The sequence below is a fragment of the Trachinotus anak genome, unplaced genomic scaffold (assembly GCF_046630095.1).
Source record: "Trachinotus anak isolate AG129_WGS33_773 ecotype Australia unplaced genomic scaffold, CSIRO_AGI_Tana_v1 ptg000002l, whole genome shotgun sequence".
Taxonomy (NCBI): Eukaryota; Metazoa; Chordata; class Actinopteri; order Carangiformes; family Carangidae; genus Trachinotus; species Trachinotus anak.
The window spans coordinates 27,336,036-27,351,340 of NW_027273853.1; the positions used below are offsets into that span (position 1 = coordinate 27,336,036).

The 15,305-nt window shown below is 41.7% G+C and overlaps 1 protein-coding gene across 1 annotated transcript; it reads left to right on the plus strand.

The window, feature by feature from the left end:
• Nucleotides 1–390: 390 nt before the first annotated feature.
• ano10b (anoctamin 10b) lies at nucleotides 391–13,390 on the plus strand. Its single transcript, XM_071459284.1, has 15 exons — nucleotides 391–532; nucleotides 658–727; nucleotides 2,550–2,824; nucleotides 3,906–4,079; nucleotides 5,632–5,769; nucleotides 6,399–6,515; nucleotides 6,739–6,855; nucleotides 7,486–7,824; nucleotides 8,008–8,190; nucleotides 8,476–8,531; nucleotides 8,628–8,702; nucleotides 9,869–10,033; nucleotides 10,117–10,308; nucleotides 10,411–10,548; nucleotides 10,641–13,390. The coding sequence occupies exons 3-15, from the start codon at nucleotides 2,557–2,559 to the stop codon at nucleotides 10,776–10,778; spliced, it is 2,100 nt and encodes a 699-aa protein (XP_071315385.1). The 5' UTR covers nucleotides 391–532; nucleotides 658–727; nucleotides 2,550–2,556; the 3' UTR covers nucleotides 10,779–13,390.
• Nucleotides 13,391–15,305: the final 1,915 nt, after the last annotated feature.

Sequence of the window (15,305 nt, forward strand, 5' to 3'; positions counted from 1 at the left end):
TGATGTGAAGCGCAGGGCTGTGGTAAACCTGAATCTTTGACACTGCAAAACACATTTTGTTGCAGTTTGCTCTTTGAGTTTTGTGCAGATTTACTCTGCAGCTCAACAGTATCTGCTTTTCAGAATTGTCATTACAATAGAACTGAGCTGTGAGGTGTTGGATTTATTGTTCATGTAGGTTAAAGGTCAACAGTGCTAAAATGTGTTTTTCTGTAGCAGATGCATATTTTCTAGGGTTTTAAACCAAACTGAATCCGCCCTGAACATCTTTAGGTGTGTGTGTTTTTTACACTGAGACACAGGGCAGCAGAGGCGGGTGGTGCAGTAGGACCCTGGGCTGCAGCAGCAGCAGTGAAGCAGGGAGCAGGCAGGAGGGAGGAGCCTGACAATAAACCAAACAAGCCTCCACACCCTGCAGTCTCTGGGAAGTTCCTCTGCATTCCTGCCACACACACACACACAGACACACACTCTCATACACACATAGAGATACATGGACAGAAAGCTGGGAGGAACCACACACTGAGGCTGGGTAAGTCTGAGCAGAGAGTGCGAGTGTGTTCTTCCTGGTTTCTTTTCAGGAAAACTGATTAGATGTTGTCTTCATGTTCCTGTGTGTGTGTGTGTGTGTGTGTGTGTGTGTCTGTGTTCAAACAGGAGTTTGGAGGGGGTGTGTGGGCCTGCTGTAGTACTGGAGAGCAGAACCTCATCATCAGCGTCCTGCCAGGTGTTGTATTTCCTGACTCATCCTCTCTTTCACCGTACATGTCTCTCTGCCACTGTCACTGCTGGTTTAAACAGCAGCTCAATCACAATAGGAAGTACTGAGCCGCTTTCAGTTCGCTCTCTCTGTCAGTCTTATCCTGTCTTGGATCTGTTGGTCTTTGTATCTTCAAGTCCACTTTCGATTCAGTCAAAACAGAGGAACTTTTTTTTTTTTTTTAATCTGCTGTCAGGGCTGAATTAACAGCTATTTTCTCACCGAGACACTGAAGCATTTACTGCAGATTCATATCTTAAGGGTGCAGCAAGTAATTGCTAGAGAGTAATTGCTAACAACCTCCAGGATGCAGATCACTGGACACATGCAAATCTAAATGCTTCGTAACCTCTATCTAATGTAATAGCTGGTAATGCAAATGCAGGAATGAAAATAATAACTGACTGCACTCAAGTATGTAAATGATGGATTCTAAAAAGTCTATTGCTGTGCCTAAGAAAATAGGTTTCAAGAGGAAGAAAACAGTTTTATTTCATAACTTCATGACTTTTGTTCAACTTGTAAAAAGATTATAGCCAAGTTATGACCATGAACTAAACTCTGTCATGTCCAGGTTGAGTCCAGGTTCAATGTTTTCATTTATTTTCTTCTATATTGCATCATAATTTGGTCCTGAAACCTGGGATTTTACTGTAAATATTATATTGCAGGCATGTTTTTGGTTTCAGGACCATCACGAGGTAAGAGTGTGAGCCTGATGTTTACAGAGTTTTGTTCATTGTCATAATTTGGCTAAAATAGTTTTACAAGTGAATTAAAAGTCATTAAACACAGAACTTATCTGTCACCTTCAGTTTAAACTGTCAAGTAGAAAGGTTGTGAAAACAAGACCTTGGGTTTACAGCCACGTCTGTGAGGTTGAACTTAACGCTGCAGTGATTTGGGGTAAAAGCTGATGTCAGGATGCTAACATGCTAATGTTTAGCAGGCATAATGGTTGCCATTGTCACTGTAGTTTAGGTTTGCATGCTAGCTTTTGCTAATCAGCACTAAAAGTCAAGTAGAGTTAAGGCTGATGGAAATGCCTTCAGCTTTTTAGGTGTCGGAAATCATAGTATCAGACAGGTCGACCTGGTGAAGGTGCTGGATGAAGAGATGAAGTTCAGGCATCACAGTAATTATTACAGTTTATCAGATTTCATGGTTATCCATCCAGTAGTTGTTGATACGTCACTACGATGGTCACGGTGGTGGTCGTTGAACTCAGAGGATCATTGAAGTTCTCCTCTGGGAACCATGAAAAAATTGTTCCAATCCATCCAGTAGATATTTCACAGGGGAAGTGACAACTAGAGGTAGAGGTAAAGTCAGAGATGGGAACCAATAATATCTGTACCATTTTTTGCTGCAAGGCATCAGATAGTTGTCAAGAGATTTCACTAGAAGCTAAAAATGTCAACCTCCTGGTGGAGCTCAAGAATAGGTCTGGGATCATCAGTGTCTGTGGAATATGAGTCTGTGTGAACTAGTTGTGGAGAAATTTAAGTTTGGACCAAAGCAGTGGATCAACTAACATGTTGACTCTGACATCCCTGGAGCCGTGACTCTAGTGTTGTTAAAAGGCAAAATACATAAATCCATCAGTGCAAAAGAAGAAGGAAACCTCACAATTCCCCTCAACTTTTCCACAAACCATGACTAGTTCCTCCCCGGCGCTCCTGCTGGGTAATAATGCTGATGGAAGGTGTGAGGATAGACGCTCCAATCTGAACAAACTCAAGCCACAGCATTGCAAACTAAGACTGTTTCTGTGACTGTGTCTTCCCAGTCTCACCATGAGTAAGGCAGGTGGTGGTGAAGGTGGAGGTGCTGGTGGCAGCAGCGGTGAGAAAGCCCAGCAGCTGGAGGATGAGACTCCAGAGCAAAAGGTCCTGGGCAAACTGAGCACTACCACCGTTGGACCAGGCTGGACTAAGGTCAGCTGCCCCTGCTGTGTGTCGGAGCGGGTGGAGCCGTTGGTTCTGGTGAAGCTCGGAGAAAAGGTTCGGCCCGAGACGAAGAGGTGGCTCATCAGACTCATCGGAGCCCCTCAGAAAGATGGAGGTAAAGGCTTGAATAACAGTGATGAGCTGCAGCAGTAATGTAGAGGTCCATTTTCTCTCTCATTGATTGTTACCCTGCAAAGAAAAACCTTCAGCGAGAACATTTATGAGCCTGAGTCATTGCCTGCGAGGTCTTTTGCATTGAAACATTTGATGGCATTTGCATTTACATGCTAGTTGGCAGTGTAGAGAAGTTTAGTTTAACGAGTCCATGTAAATGTAAACCATGGTTTACAATCAACTATGACATAAAACCTGTGACATTAGCGTTTTCTTTCACGTCATTATTGTCATTATGGTTTTGGTTGAGATCTGTAGAAGTTCATCTCTCTATGGGGGAATTTTTTTTTGATTCACATGTGTATTTTTTTTATTTTATACTGGTAGACCAGTCAGTAAAAGCATGTTGTGCAGACAAACAATGTTCCACCTCACAGACAGTTGTTTGATATCGTAGTAAAACGTTACAACCATGAAAACAAGGTGTCTGGGGTTTGAATGTTTAGCTTAGAGTTAAGTTAACAAATCAGTTCCATCCTCACCAAAGGTAGCAATAAAAAAAAAAAGAAAAAAAAAGCTGTATCGGAACAAACCCTCTAAAATATTTTAAATACTGTATACTTAAAATTTCTTAAATAATTTCAAACAATTAGAAAAGTAAACACAGAAATCAGCCCCGTGAACAACTTGTCTGGAAACAAGACAGCTAACATGCTCTTTTAGCACATCCATGCACACCACTGCATCTCTTTTTGTTTGGCTAAATGTCATTTCAACACATAAAGGTCAGCCTAGCTAAGACAGAGCTCCTCATTGTCCCACCCAAACCATGCAAAGTCAGTTACCTTCGTCACCTGTCACCAAGCTCACGCCTCTGCATGTCTGGATAAATATTAACTACTGAGCGCTCTGTGTTTGACTGAAAGGTTCATATCTTTGGAGTCTCACTGGCCCATGGGCCTTGAAACAGGTTTTGGTTGCTGTATCTGCTCCTCCTCTCTACACTGGCCTCTCTTTTGGTCACATAAACTCAAAATTAAAGTTTCAATGCTCCCGCTCTTTGCTCCGCTGTCCCACCCCAGGTGCTGCATTACTGGCCCATCCGGGTGAGGACGCCAGCGGTGACATCATTGTAGTCTCCGCCCCACGCTGTACGTTACTACGAGCCACCGAGGAGTTGGGTCTGTGCAAGCCTTACCGCAACGGGGACATGGAGGCCTTCTCCTACAGCGACAGAGACAACTTTAAAGATTCAGGTACGGCGGAGGAGCTTTGAGTGTATCCATGAATATAAATGACATTCAGCACTTTAATACAACGCAATGCACTAAAACTTTATCATCACATTGGTTTCAAATTAAGAGGACAGCAGGTACAATTTTCTTACATTAGCAGTTACTCATATATTAATCTTTTTTAGCCGTATATCTGTTTGTAGTTAAAATAACTCTTTCTCATTGGAAATTCAACACACAAGGTCAATGAAAGTCATAGATAATTTACTTTGCCCCCCTGATGTACCAGTAGCATCCTGTTGAGGTCCTGTCTTTAGGGTGTCCCAGCAGAGATCTTAGGGTGTTACATGGTTTGTGATAAGTGTTGACCCTTTGTGACTCTGACCAGATGTTCTAGCAGCAAGACATTGTCATCTTGGTCTTAAACTGGGATAAATATCATCATCCACTTCCTCTACCTGTTAACCTGGAGTACCTTTCCATAATGCTGTTATTCCACTTCCACTTCCTTCACCAAGAGACCACACCGCTGAGCTTCTGGTTAGAGTTGGGTTTTGGGTTTTAGACTTAGGTTGGGACACTGGTCTGTGTGGAATGGCAGCCAGCTGTTTTCAACTTGGACATGAGACTTGAGTATTTTTTCATTGAGTAGTAATAACAATCCTTTTAGGAGCTAACAGAGTCAGTTGTCTGTAACGTAGCTCCAGACCTGTTGTAAAACCTTTCCTGGGTGTGTCTGATTTGCCCTCCAGGATGTGCTGGATTTGAACACCTTTACGTGGAATGCTATATCCAGGTGGGGCAGCCCTCTGTACTCCACCCAACGCTTGCTAAGACTCATGCTAAAGCTCTCCACCATGTCCCTTTGTACTGTATTTGACTTCAGACTGATTATAGAGTCAAACATATGCACCTCATATATATATTCTCACTCAGTGAATGAACCAACACACCTGAAATAAAATCCCCTTCATTGCAGACAAGACTCTGATCTGAAATCTGCCATCAGTGTCTACTCTTGTATTAACTGTCTTGCAAACCTTCTCAGTGACGGATAGAAAACTCTGTGCAAAGAGTGAGAAATCATTAAGCACATTTGCATTTGAAGTTATCATTGCATCAAATCAGTGAAAACAAACTGTGTTGTTGTGTTGGATGAAGCCGATGATATCGGAGCAATGCCGTTTGGTTTAAGCATCGTCCACGAGCCAGATGTTGGTAGAAGCTGCAATTTTGCCACAGTGAGGAGATGGATGACCCCATGGCTCTTTCTTTAGTTTACCAGGAAAAAACAAACCTTTCTAAGTGAAATAGGTGGTGTCAAGACACAACTCTAGTTGCTGGATGATTTAATCCAAGTCGAGGTTGGTTCTGTTTTACCAGCTGAGATTCTGTGATAGTGAAATTACTTCCACGTCCTCCTCAGGTCTGTAAACTGACAGCAAGGGTACCAGTCTCTGTGAGGAGGAGACCTTTTCAGGTTTAACAAAAACTATTTTCATTTGCCTATTTGTTTGTATTTATAAAGCACTGGCTGTACACATGTATCTGTATCTGTTTGTGTGTGTGACAGACAACTTGGAGGTGTTCCTGACGCTGGCGGAGCGACAGTACATAGTGAAGTATGAGCTGGACGGTCTGCGAGCGCAGAGAGACGTGAGAATACCCGGCCTGCCTGACAGCCGCGCGCTGCAAAACCGAGACAACATCTGTGAGTCAATCACCACCGTGTTTACGGATCAGTGTGGAGACGCCAGATGTTCACACTGGAGAAATATCCACTGAGATAAATAACTGAATCACTCATTATTGGTGTAATGTGAAGTCAGTCTACCAGTGAGGGGGAGGACTGTTTTCTAAATTTAATACTTTAATACTAAATTCTCAGCTGAGGATTAATATACATTTCTTTATCAAGTGAGTGTTTCCGACAGCAGGAAGCTGAATGTTAGCTTGAGACAAAATAAATGACTGTGTGTGTTCATGATAATGAAAGAACACGTGAAGTTTGGTTTAGTAAATTCTTTTAATTTGCCATCACCATATTCTCATCCAGTATCCAACTATGTGTGTCTATGTTTTGTTGACCACAGCTGCTCCTTACTTTCAATCCTGAAAATGTTTTACTCAGTTTCAGTGTCTGTGGTGCACAGTATATGTGTGTGTATGTAGCTGTATATGCAGTATATGGATTAGTTATTGCTTCGTTGCAAAAATGTCCCTCCTTCACTTTGCTTCTTAATTTCCCCAAGGGATCAATAAAGTATTTTATCTATCTATTATCTATCTATCTCTGTTCTTAAGTCACTGGTTGTTGTTTTGTTTGTCGTGTCGCTGCAGGGCAGAAGCTCGGCTCGGCTCGTGTGATTCTGGACACGTTTCCCCTCCACAACCCAGACCAGCTGAAGGATCTCAGTGAAGCCTGGTACTCCGGTAATCAGCTGGCTCAACCACTGGGTGGGTGGTAACATGCATCTCACACACACACACACACACACACACACACACACACACACACACACACACACACACACACACACACACACATGCACTACCACACTACAGTTTGCACAGATGTACAAAAAAACAGTTGCAATTATGATCACATTCTCAGTTTTTAATGCCTGTGAGACAGTTGAACAGTTCATACACTTACACCAGACTCTGTCTGCTGATCCAGATTCAGTCAATGGGTATTTTGGAAGCTCTGTGGCTTTCTACTTCAGCTTCCTTGATTTCTACACCTGGTCTCTGCTCCCACCTGCGATACTGGGCCTGTGCATCACGTACTTCTCAGGTAGGTGTGTGGATTTAATCATTTTTGTTATGCATACAGTGTATGACATTTGGGTCATATTTAGCACTCAAATAGATTATTTTAACATCATAATGGAGACATATTCATTTCTTATCCAAGCTACTACATTTCTTTTTTTTCATTCAGTGTTAAAATGTATGACATTAGCACATATGTCTTAGCATATTAGCAAGTTAACTTAAAAGTTGTTAACATGGTAGTTTGCAACTTTGAGAACACACAGTGAAAACCAGTATGAGCTGACACGCTAAATGTTACATACTAATATTTGGTCGAGCATGTTGCAGTTTTAAAACGCTAATATTGTTAAGCTCAAACTACTGCTGAGGTATTTCTTAGATGAAAAGACAGGGTATCACCAAAACCATCAGTATTCCTCGTTTGGAGTTAGTGTCTGTACCAAATTCATTCATAATAGTAACAATAAAGATATTTTACTGAATCCACCTTTCTGGATACATTTTATTTGTATTCTTTTATTTTACTCTTCATGCTTCAGTTTGAATCAGTGGTGTCCCAGCCTTAGTCGTATTTAGTGATTGAGGCAGATGGATGATGTAAATTGAAAAACAAACTAACTGGCCGCCAAGTTGTTCTTGCCCATCACAGGTGAGGTTCAGAAGGAGATGTCGGAGTCAGTCTCAGGCTCACGGGACACAAATGTCGAGGATGACTCTGGACCAGCGGTCAGCGGTCACATGATCCAGGCCGTGTTCAGCATGCTCTGGTCCACCGTGGTCATGGAGCTGTGGAAAAGAAGGAGCTCCTCTGCCTCCTATCGCTGGGGGACGCTGCACCTGGCTGAGCGCTTCGCGGAGCCCCGGCCCGGGTTTCACGGTGACCTCGGGGTCAACCCTGTGACAGGGCGTGTGGAGCCCCTCTTTCCTGAGTGGCAGAGGGACCTGCGTATGGCGCTGGTGTCGGTCCCAGTGGTCGGGCTCTTTCTAGGTACGACTTTTTCATCTTGAATCGAGTGAAGTCAGAGGTGCATGTCACTGAGCTGAAAGATGAAAAATCTACTGAGCAATTAGACATAAAGTCAAGGTGAAGGTGAAATGCTACACAAATGTATGAAACATCAGAAAAGTAAAGCTCCTCACCTCTCCTGCTCCATCACGTCTCCCCCCGCAGGGATGGTGGTTCTGGGTATGCTTTGTTTCTACTGGGGAGAGGCCCAGGTGCAGCAGCTACACAGAGACTGGGACTCCCTGCTGTCTCAGACTTTTCTCTACATGCCCTCGGTGCTCCACATCTGCTACACAAACATGCTCGCAACTTTTTACAAGAAGGTGGCGCAGTCTCTGACTGAATATGGTAAGTGAGACCGAGGGGGTGCCAGAGGGAGGATGAAAATTTAGAAATTCATGACAGTGATAATATATATTTTATGATGATAAGTAGATGGTGAGCACTTAGGAAACTGTGGTGCAGATTCAGTTATAAAGAAGACGTGGGAGTGAAACTACAGAGAATTGAAAAAGTTAAACAGCTCGTGCAATCTTACAAATAATACAATAGTATACAATAATGCAATACTATGAATTACAATTGCCTATAATTGTGATGTAAAGCCAGTGACTTCTTATTGTGTCCTCTTAGAGAACCACAGAGAGCAGTCGGCCTTCGAGAAGCATCTGACAGCCAAGGTCTTGGTGGTGAGTTCGTCTCCTCTCTTCTCCTCGTGAACAGTTAGCTCATAGGCGCTAACCCAACAGGCTAATTTACTTTACTCTCTTCTCTCTTCCCTCTAGTTCACCTTCTTTAACTACTTTGCTGTGCTCTTCCACATCGCCTTCTTCAAGCAGGATGTGCCTTTGCTTCGTAAGGTAACAGCTCAGCCCTACTGTTCCTTCAGTTCTTTAAGGTGGTATTGCAACAATTCAGTATTACGCTACAGCAAAGGTTGAAATATCCACAGTTGTATTTTTTTAATGGGGGTCATGTTCCAAAACACTGAATCCTTCAACTCCCATAAACATCGATGCTTTCTCTTTAAAAATGTAGTTTCCAAGCTGAAGTTGAGAAAAGCTTAAGACAGCTCCTCCACAACCACAGAAAACTGTTGTTTATATAGCCTGAGAAACAGATTAATTTGTCATTATGTTTCACTTTATTCATTTAGCCTGACATTATTATATTCATGTTAGATGATTTATGGTTTGTCACATTCATCAATCATTTGTCACATTGATCAAAGAAATATGTGACGATAGAGGATTTTATTTCTGTAAGTCCACTTACAGCAGCTTGTACAGCTACAGCAATAATGTCCACACTTACTGCAATTTTTCTGTCATGGATAGACTTAGTTAAAAAAAACATGGCGCCTTTGACTGTTTCTTCACCAGTGGAAATAACTATCAATGCATACAACACCAGACCTATTTGGATCGCTGAATAAATCTGCAATATTGGCAGCAAACCAGGCTAAAGCTGATGTTCAGGTGTAAAATCGGTGGAGTGCCCCTTTCAGCCCAGCAGGCACGAAGCTGGCAACCGAAGTCATTAGACGTTGGTATTTGATTGAATGTAGGTTGTGACGTCGGGTCAATGTCAGGACAACGTCTAATGTCAACGTTAATTTGACGTAGAACACTGACGACAGCTGACGTTGATGTTTTGTTAGTTTTGAGTTGTGTTGTTAAAAGACAAAAATCCAACGTCTTCCAAACGTCTCATGTCAAATTAATCTTGACACAAAAATATCAACATTCTGGTCGTGAGCAAAACCCAACGTCTACAAAACATCAGCTAAACATCACAATGTCAGTTAGTGAATGTTGGGTTTTGACGTCAACCTGATTTTTTATTTCCAACCAAAATTTAACGTCGGTCTGACGTCAGAGTGATTAGAGTCAAACGTCTCTCTGACGTTATTTTGACATCTGGTGCCAGGAGGGAGATCGAGTTCAAATGTGACTGAAAAAAAATGAATGAAACAAAGAGACTTCCTGAGGGACCACAGTGTAACATATCCTCCGTCTGTCTGTAGCGTCTAGCGTCTTTGCTGATAGTGACCCAGCTGGTGAACCAGGTGACAGAGGTGGTCATACCCTTCCTGGTGGACCGGTTCATCAGCGCCCCCCATAGGACAGAGAGAGAAGACGACCCGGAGGAGGACAAATTCAGGAACCAAAGCACCCTCCCTGCTTTCCCTGTGTGTACATGGTATTAAGAATTTCTCAAAACTGCAGGTCAGAAGAGTTTGTGTTTGACTACAAGCTTCTTGTTTTGTCACAGGGCCTGTTTGCAGAGTACATTGAGCTCCTGGTGCAGTTTGGGTATTTGAGTCTTTTCTCCTGTGTTTATCCTCTGACGGCGGTGCTGCTGCTCATCAACAACCTAACAGAGATCCGATCGGACGCCTATAAGATCTGCAAGCTCTTCCGCAAACCCTTCTCCCCGCCCGTGGCTAACATGGGCGTGTGGCAGGTCGGCAGAAAACACCACACGCAGCAGAAATGAGATGCACCCGGTTGGTCACGCTCAGCCAGTTATGGACGAACAGCTCATGTCTTTGTCCTGTGTTTTCAGATTGCTTTCGAGGTTTTGAGCTTTGTGTCTGTCGTGTCCAACTGCTGGCTGCTGCTGCTGTCACCACGGTTACAGCAGCTGTGTCAGGAGGGCGGGATGAGCAGCACAAACATTCTGTTGTTGGCTGTTTTGGTGGAGGTAAGACGGAGGACGGAGAGATTCATGAGAAACAAATGCAATACGTGTGTCTCCCCCCCAACATTTCACTCTACCTGTGTGTGTTTCTGCAGCACGTGCTCATCTTGGTGAAGGTCATTCTGCGAGTGGTGATCCCCGATGAGCCCGACTGGATCCGAAAAAAGAGAGAGCACATTGAGTATATGTCCATGCAGGCTCTGAAACAGCAGGTTAACCCAGCTGCCTTCTGAGCCCTGGTTGCGTTTCAAAGTGTTGAGGTGGTGCTTTTATTACGTCATCTTGTGCTGGGCTGCTACAACCAGAGGAGACAGCACCATCCTCCGTGTTGTGTGGACCTCTGCAGCAGGGCCCACAGTGCATACTGCTGTATCACTAATACTCCCTGTGTGTGCTTTTAAGGTGTTTCTGCTGTGCTCTCTAATTAACATGGTGCTTCTGCAATGTGCACACTTTGAAATGCACCTTCATATAACCCTACACAAGACTGCAAGTGCAATTGAAACAGTAGTTAGTGTAGTGTTTTTTCTCCAAGATTAGACAGCGGATGGAATGTATTGGTTAATTGGAAAAAAAAATGTGTTATGATAAAGGAGGTTTTCACAGGGTTTGTTCAGATTTAATGAAAGAAAAAAGCTGTTATAAGACCAGCATGGCTACAGTATGTCACACAGTACAGTACAGTCAGTGTGTAGTAAAGGACTGACAGGAAAGAGTATTTAATGTTACCGGCAGAGACAAAGACAGACTCAGATTATTTGACAGCCAGCTTTTTTCCTCTCTGCACCAGGACTCTCTCAGCAGTGTTTTTGCTCAGTGATCAGCTACAGCGAGTGTTCGGATTCATAATTAGAGGACAGTATCATCATTTGAGTTATCATACCACTAAAAGCAACAACTTGAACGTGCAGTGTCCTTCAGCTCTACAAAGCGTTTTAGTGTCTTTCAGATGCAGCAGGCAGCTGTTTTCAGCACACACACAAAAAAAGCTCTGATAAACCCACTGTAAACTAGACCTGACAAAGTTAGCAGCTAACAGGTGAATGTGTCTCTTTAGCAGCAGAAGAGACAGATATATACAACAGCACTGAGAGGAGAGGAAGTATTGGACAGGAATGCAACTCCAAATGAATTCTAATGTTGCTCCACGTCTGCAGGATAAATAAATAGGCAGCTGTTTGCCAACACGTTGATATGTTAGCAAATGTGTCAGTGTTGAGTTATCTGTGTCCCTACATGGGAAAAATAATAATAATAATAATTTTTGCAGGTATCATTTCAGAAAATCTTCTGCCTGTAGATATTTATGTTAAAGCAACTCCCAATTTCCTAAAGCAGCAGTTACTGGTTTTAGGAAATGTGCATATTTTCTTTTTTGTATAGAGTTAAATGTAAACTGATTCCTGGATAAGGCTAGAAACAGCTAGCTCTAAAACTCGGTAATTAACATGTTATATTTTGTTTGCTTAATTGTACAAGAACCAGTGTGCAAAAACAACATGTTGTGGGTTATGGAGGGCTTAACTTAAGCTGGGCTATCTCTTGGCCAGATGAGATCTGAGATGTTACTTAGTTATCTCAGTTAGCAGATTTTGTCACCTCGGCTAACTGTTTCCACCTGTTTCCAGTCTTTGCCCTAAGCTAAGTTAGCCACATATTGTATTTTGTATTTACTGTACAGATATGAGACTGGTACCAATCTCTCGGCGAGAAAACAAATAACCCTGTTTCCTAAAATGTTGAACCGTTCATGGACATGTGTTGGCTCCATCAAATGGAGAAACATGGTTTATACTGTAATCTCTGAACTTATACTAACAGTCTTTATTTTATGATAAAGATAATGTTTATGTTAAGTGCTCAGAATCTAAACTGTCAGTGACAAAAGGAATATTAGTTCTGTGTAGAGGGACATAACACGTTTTACAGTGGAGTAACTCTAACCCTACATATTGATTTATACTGTATATTATCTTTAATAATGGGTGTTTTTAGTCTAATTGCTTGCAATTCAAAAGTCACGTTCTTGTACTTTTTTGACTCTAAACAATAATGCATAAATGAATTACACAAATTTGTCTCTCATTTGCACTTCTATCATTAATTCTACCTCCACTGATGATACTGTCCTTTCCTTATTTCTCCTAAAGTAATCACAATATGGCTACAGGAATAAAAACTAAATGTAGACAAGATTTAAGCTTTGCATTGAAAGTGATGGGGAGCAACCAAAGAACAGTTATCTGCTTTGTTATTAGAAATATATTATTTTTTTATGTGTGGATTTTAGTTGTTACTCTGTTGTGTGCCTCTAAGAATGAGTGCTTGACTTCACTGTGCTGCAGGAACTAATTCACCTCCAAGTCTTCACTTCACATTCATGCCATGACCGTTAATTCATTGTTCACTCTTCACTGCTGGCACACTTGACTCCATATAATGAATAAGCTGATGAATCCACCTTTTCTTTCACACTTGCTGAACAGTGGTGTATTGTTCATTATATAAGTTATTGTTTTTAGAGGTTAGTATTCTTTCCAGCCACCAGGAGGCACCATACACTTTGTATTTTACTGGCCCTGGTGGCTGCCGACAGACTGATTCGGCAAAGATGCAGATGGACGGTGAGACGTTCTCAGCTGGCTGCAGTTGTACGTTTTCACTCTTGACACTAATCATAAACCTGTGTGTGTTTGTGTGTGTGTGTGTGCACTGTTCTGAGGGGTTGTGAGGAGTCAATGAAGACAGACCTGTAGATAATCTGGTCCTAGAATCAGCATCTCAGGTCAAAAAAAGAGGTGACAATGTTTGCTAGTTGTCCTAAAATAAAATATACAGAAGGTAACTGGCTGGTTGTTATGTCTTTTCTAACATCTTATACAGCAAACAATGAATTCATGTTTTGAGAAAACTACAGGCAGATTAATTGATAATGAAAATAGTTGTTGGATGCAGCTGTATATTTCATTTTATGTCAATGCATTTGCTGTACTTGAAGTAAAACTTTGAATATGAGAGTTTTACTTTAAATGGAGTATTTTACATTGTAGGACTGCAACTTTTACTTTTTTAGAATCCAAATACACAATTAAAGTATAGTATTATTACTCTGTAGGACTTGACTAAGTCAAAACCTAGTATTGGTCAAATCCTGATTTTATAAACACAACATCCTCTGACAAAATCACCAACATAAATTAAAGACAAAGATTGTGCTGTGATTTCTGTCATATTTACTTTTAAAACAATCAATCAGAGGGACAGTTAGAGGAGACAGAATAACCTTTATCTTTTTATGCCTCCACACTCTTGCCGGCTCTAAGATTCAGGGACAAACTGGTTAGATTTTGGTGCTCAAAGGTTCAGACAGAAATTATGACAAAATTTCTCATACATGGTTAATATTTTATATGACTCTGGATAAACAGGGATGTAATTTGAAACCAGTCTGAGTGGGAGGCATACAACCTTTATTTACTTCCAACTCCAGAATGTAAAAGACTTTTATTAGAGGCACGTCCTTATTTCTAACACAGCGGCATTTTAGTGCGAAGCTTCGTTTTAGTATTTCAGTGGACATAAACTTTTACTGCTGTGCTGCAGTAAGCGCATTGTCTCATTTCTAGTTGCAGGTGTTTCTGTTGTTTACATGCTTTTCAGATCTTCCAGTTCCTTTAACAGTTATGGATGAGATCCCTCTCCACTGCTCTGTTTACTCGGTGTGTCTGATGTTTAGTTATTATATCCTGCCTCTGCCTCCTTTAGTAATAATCATACACATAATGAAAGTAGTTTCCTGTCATAAAGGGGGTGAGACTCTATGTAACTGTACAGCAAGCTCCTCCACTTCCCTGCAGCTCCTGAGCAGCGGGAAAACTAGAGCAGCTGGTCAAGAGGTGCAGCCTTAAATGTGCAGTATGTAACTTCTGCCACTTGGTGTCTCTCAATCAAAACAATAACAAAAGATGGTGGCTAATGGTGTCATAAAATAGCATGGCATCATGGGAGTTGTTGTCTGCACCACCATTGCTGAAAGCTTCTCCTTATTTGAATTTCTTCAGTGTACATCTTTACCTGAGAAGTAACTGGTAAATACATGTTATAATAAAACAGAAATAATACGTGTGATTTCACGAGAGGCCTGATTGTTGAAGGTCATTACTTTCCCTCCTGCTGGATGTTGGACTACAGGGCAAGATGGCAGCCAGGCTGAAAACTACAACCCCCTGAGTGCTGCTGAGTGAAAGGACTGCAAAAAAAAGGCTGATGAGAGAGCACTAGAGGAGAGAGACAAAGAGCCAGGAGAATGCCAAGACAGACTTTATGTTGGTTTAATGAAGTACTGTTTTTGGTTTTGAAGCAGAAGTCCTTGTCTAAGACTTTTTTTTTTGGAAACAATTAAAGGAAGAGAAACTCGTTTGAGCAGGTTTTGGACCGAGACTTTGAGACCTTGTCTTTCATCCACACTACAGCCTCTGGTGACATCACATAATGTTTCCTCTTAAGTTTTGTGGAGTGGAAAAATAAAGTAGCATAAAGCCATATCAGGGCATGTGGAGTATATGTGTCTCTGTGAAATAAACACACAGCACAGCTTTTTGATTCAATTCATTTCAATAAATAAATACAGAAAAATATGTTCATGGCTCCATAGAGACATGGTCCTAGTTATAATACAGGCTGGGAGACACAGACACTTTGAGGACCTTCCTGTTTCTTTCGCTAATGGTAATGAACCCATATGTAATTGCACATGTAGC

Bases quoted from the DNA above. Each gene is read 5' to 3' on its own strand.
- ano10b (XM_071459284.1), top strand. From the start codon at position 2,557: ATGAGTAAGGCAGGTGGTGGTGAAGGTGGAGGTGCTGGTGGCAGCAGC. The intron at 7,825-8,007 runs GTACGACTTTTT...CTCCCCCCGCAG, and splicing joins AGTGGTCGGGCTCTTTCTAG to GGATGGTGGTTCTGGGTATG. The intron at 8,532-8,627 runs GTGAGTTCGTCT...TCTTCCCTCTAG, and splicing joins TGACAGCCAAGGTCTTGGTG to TTCACCTTCTTTAACTACTT.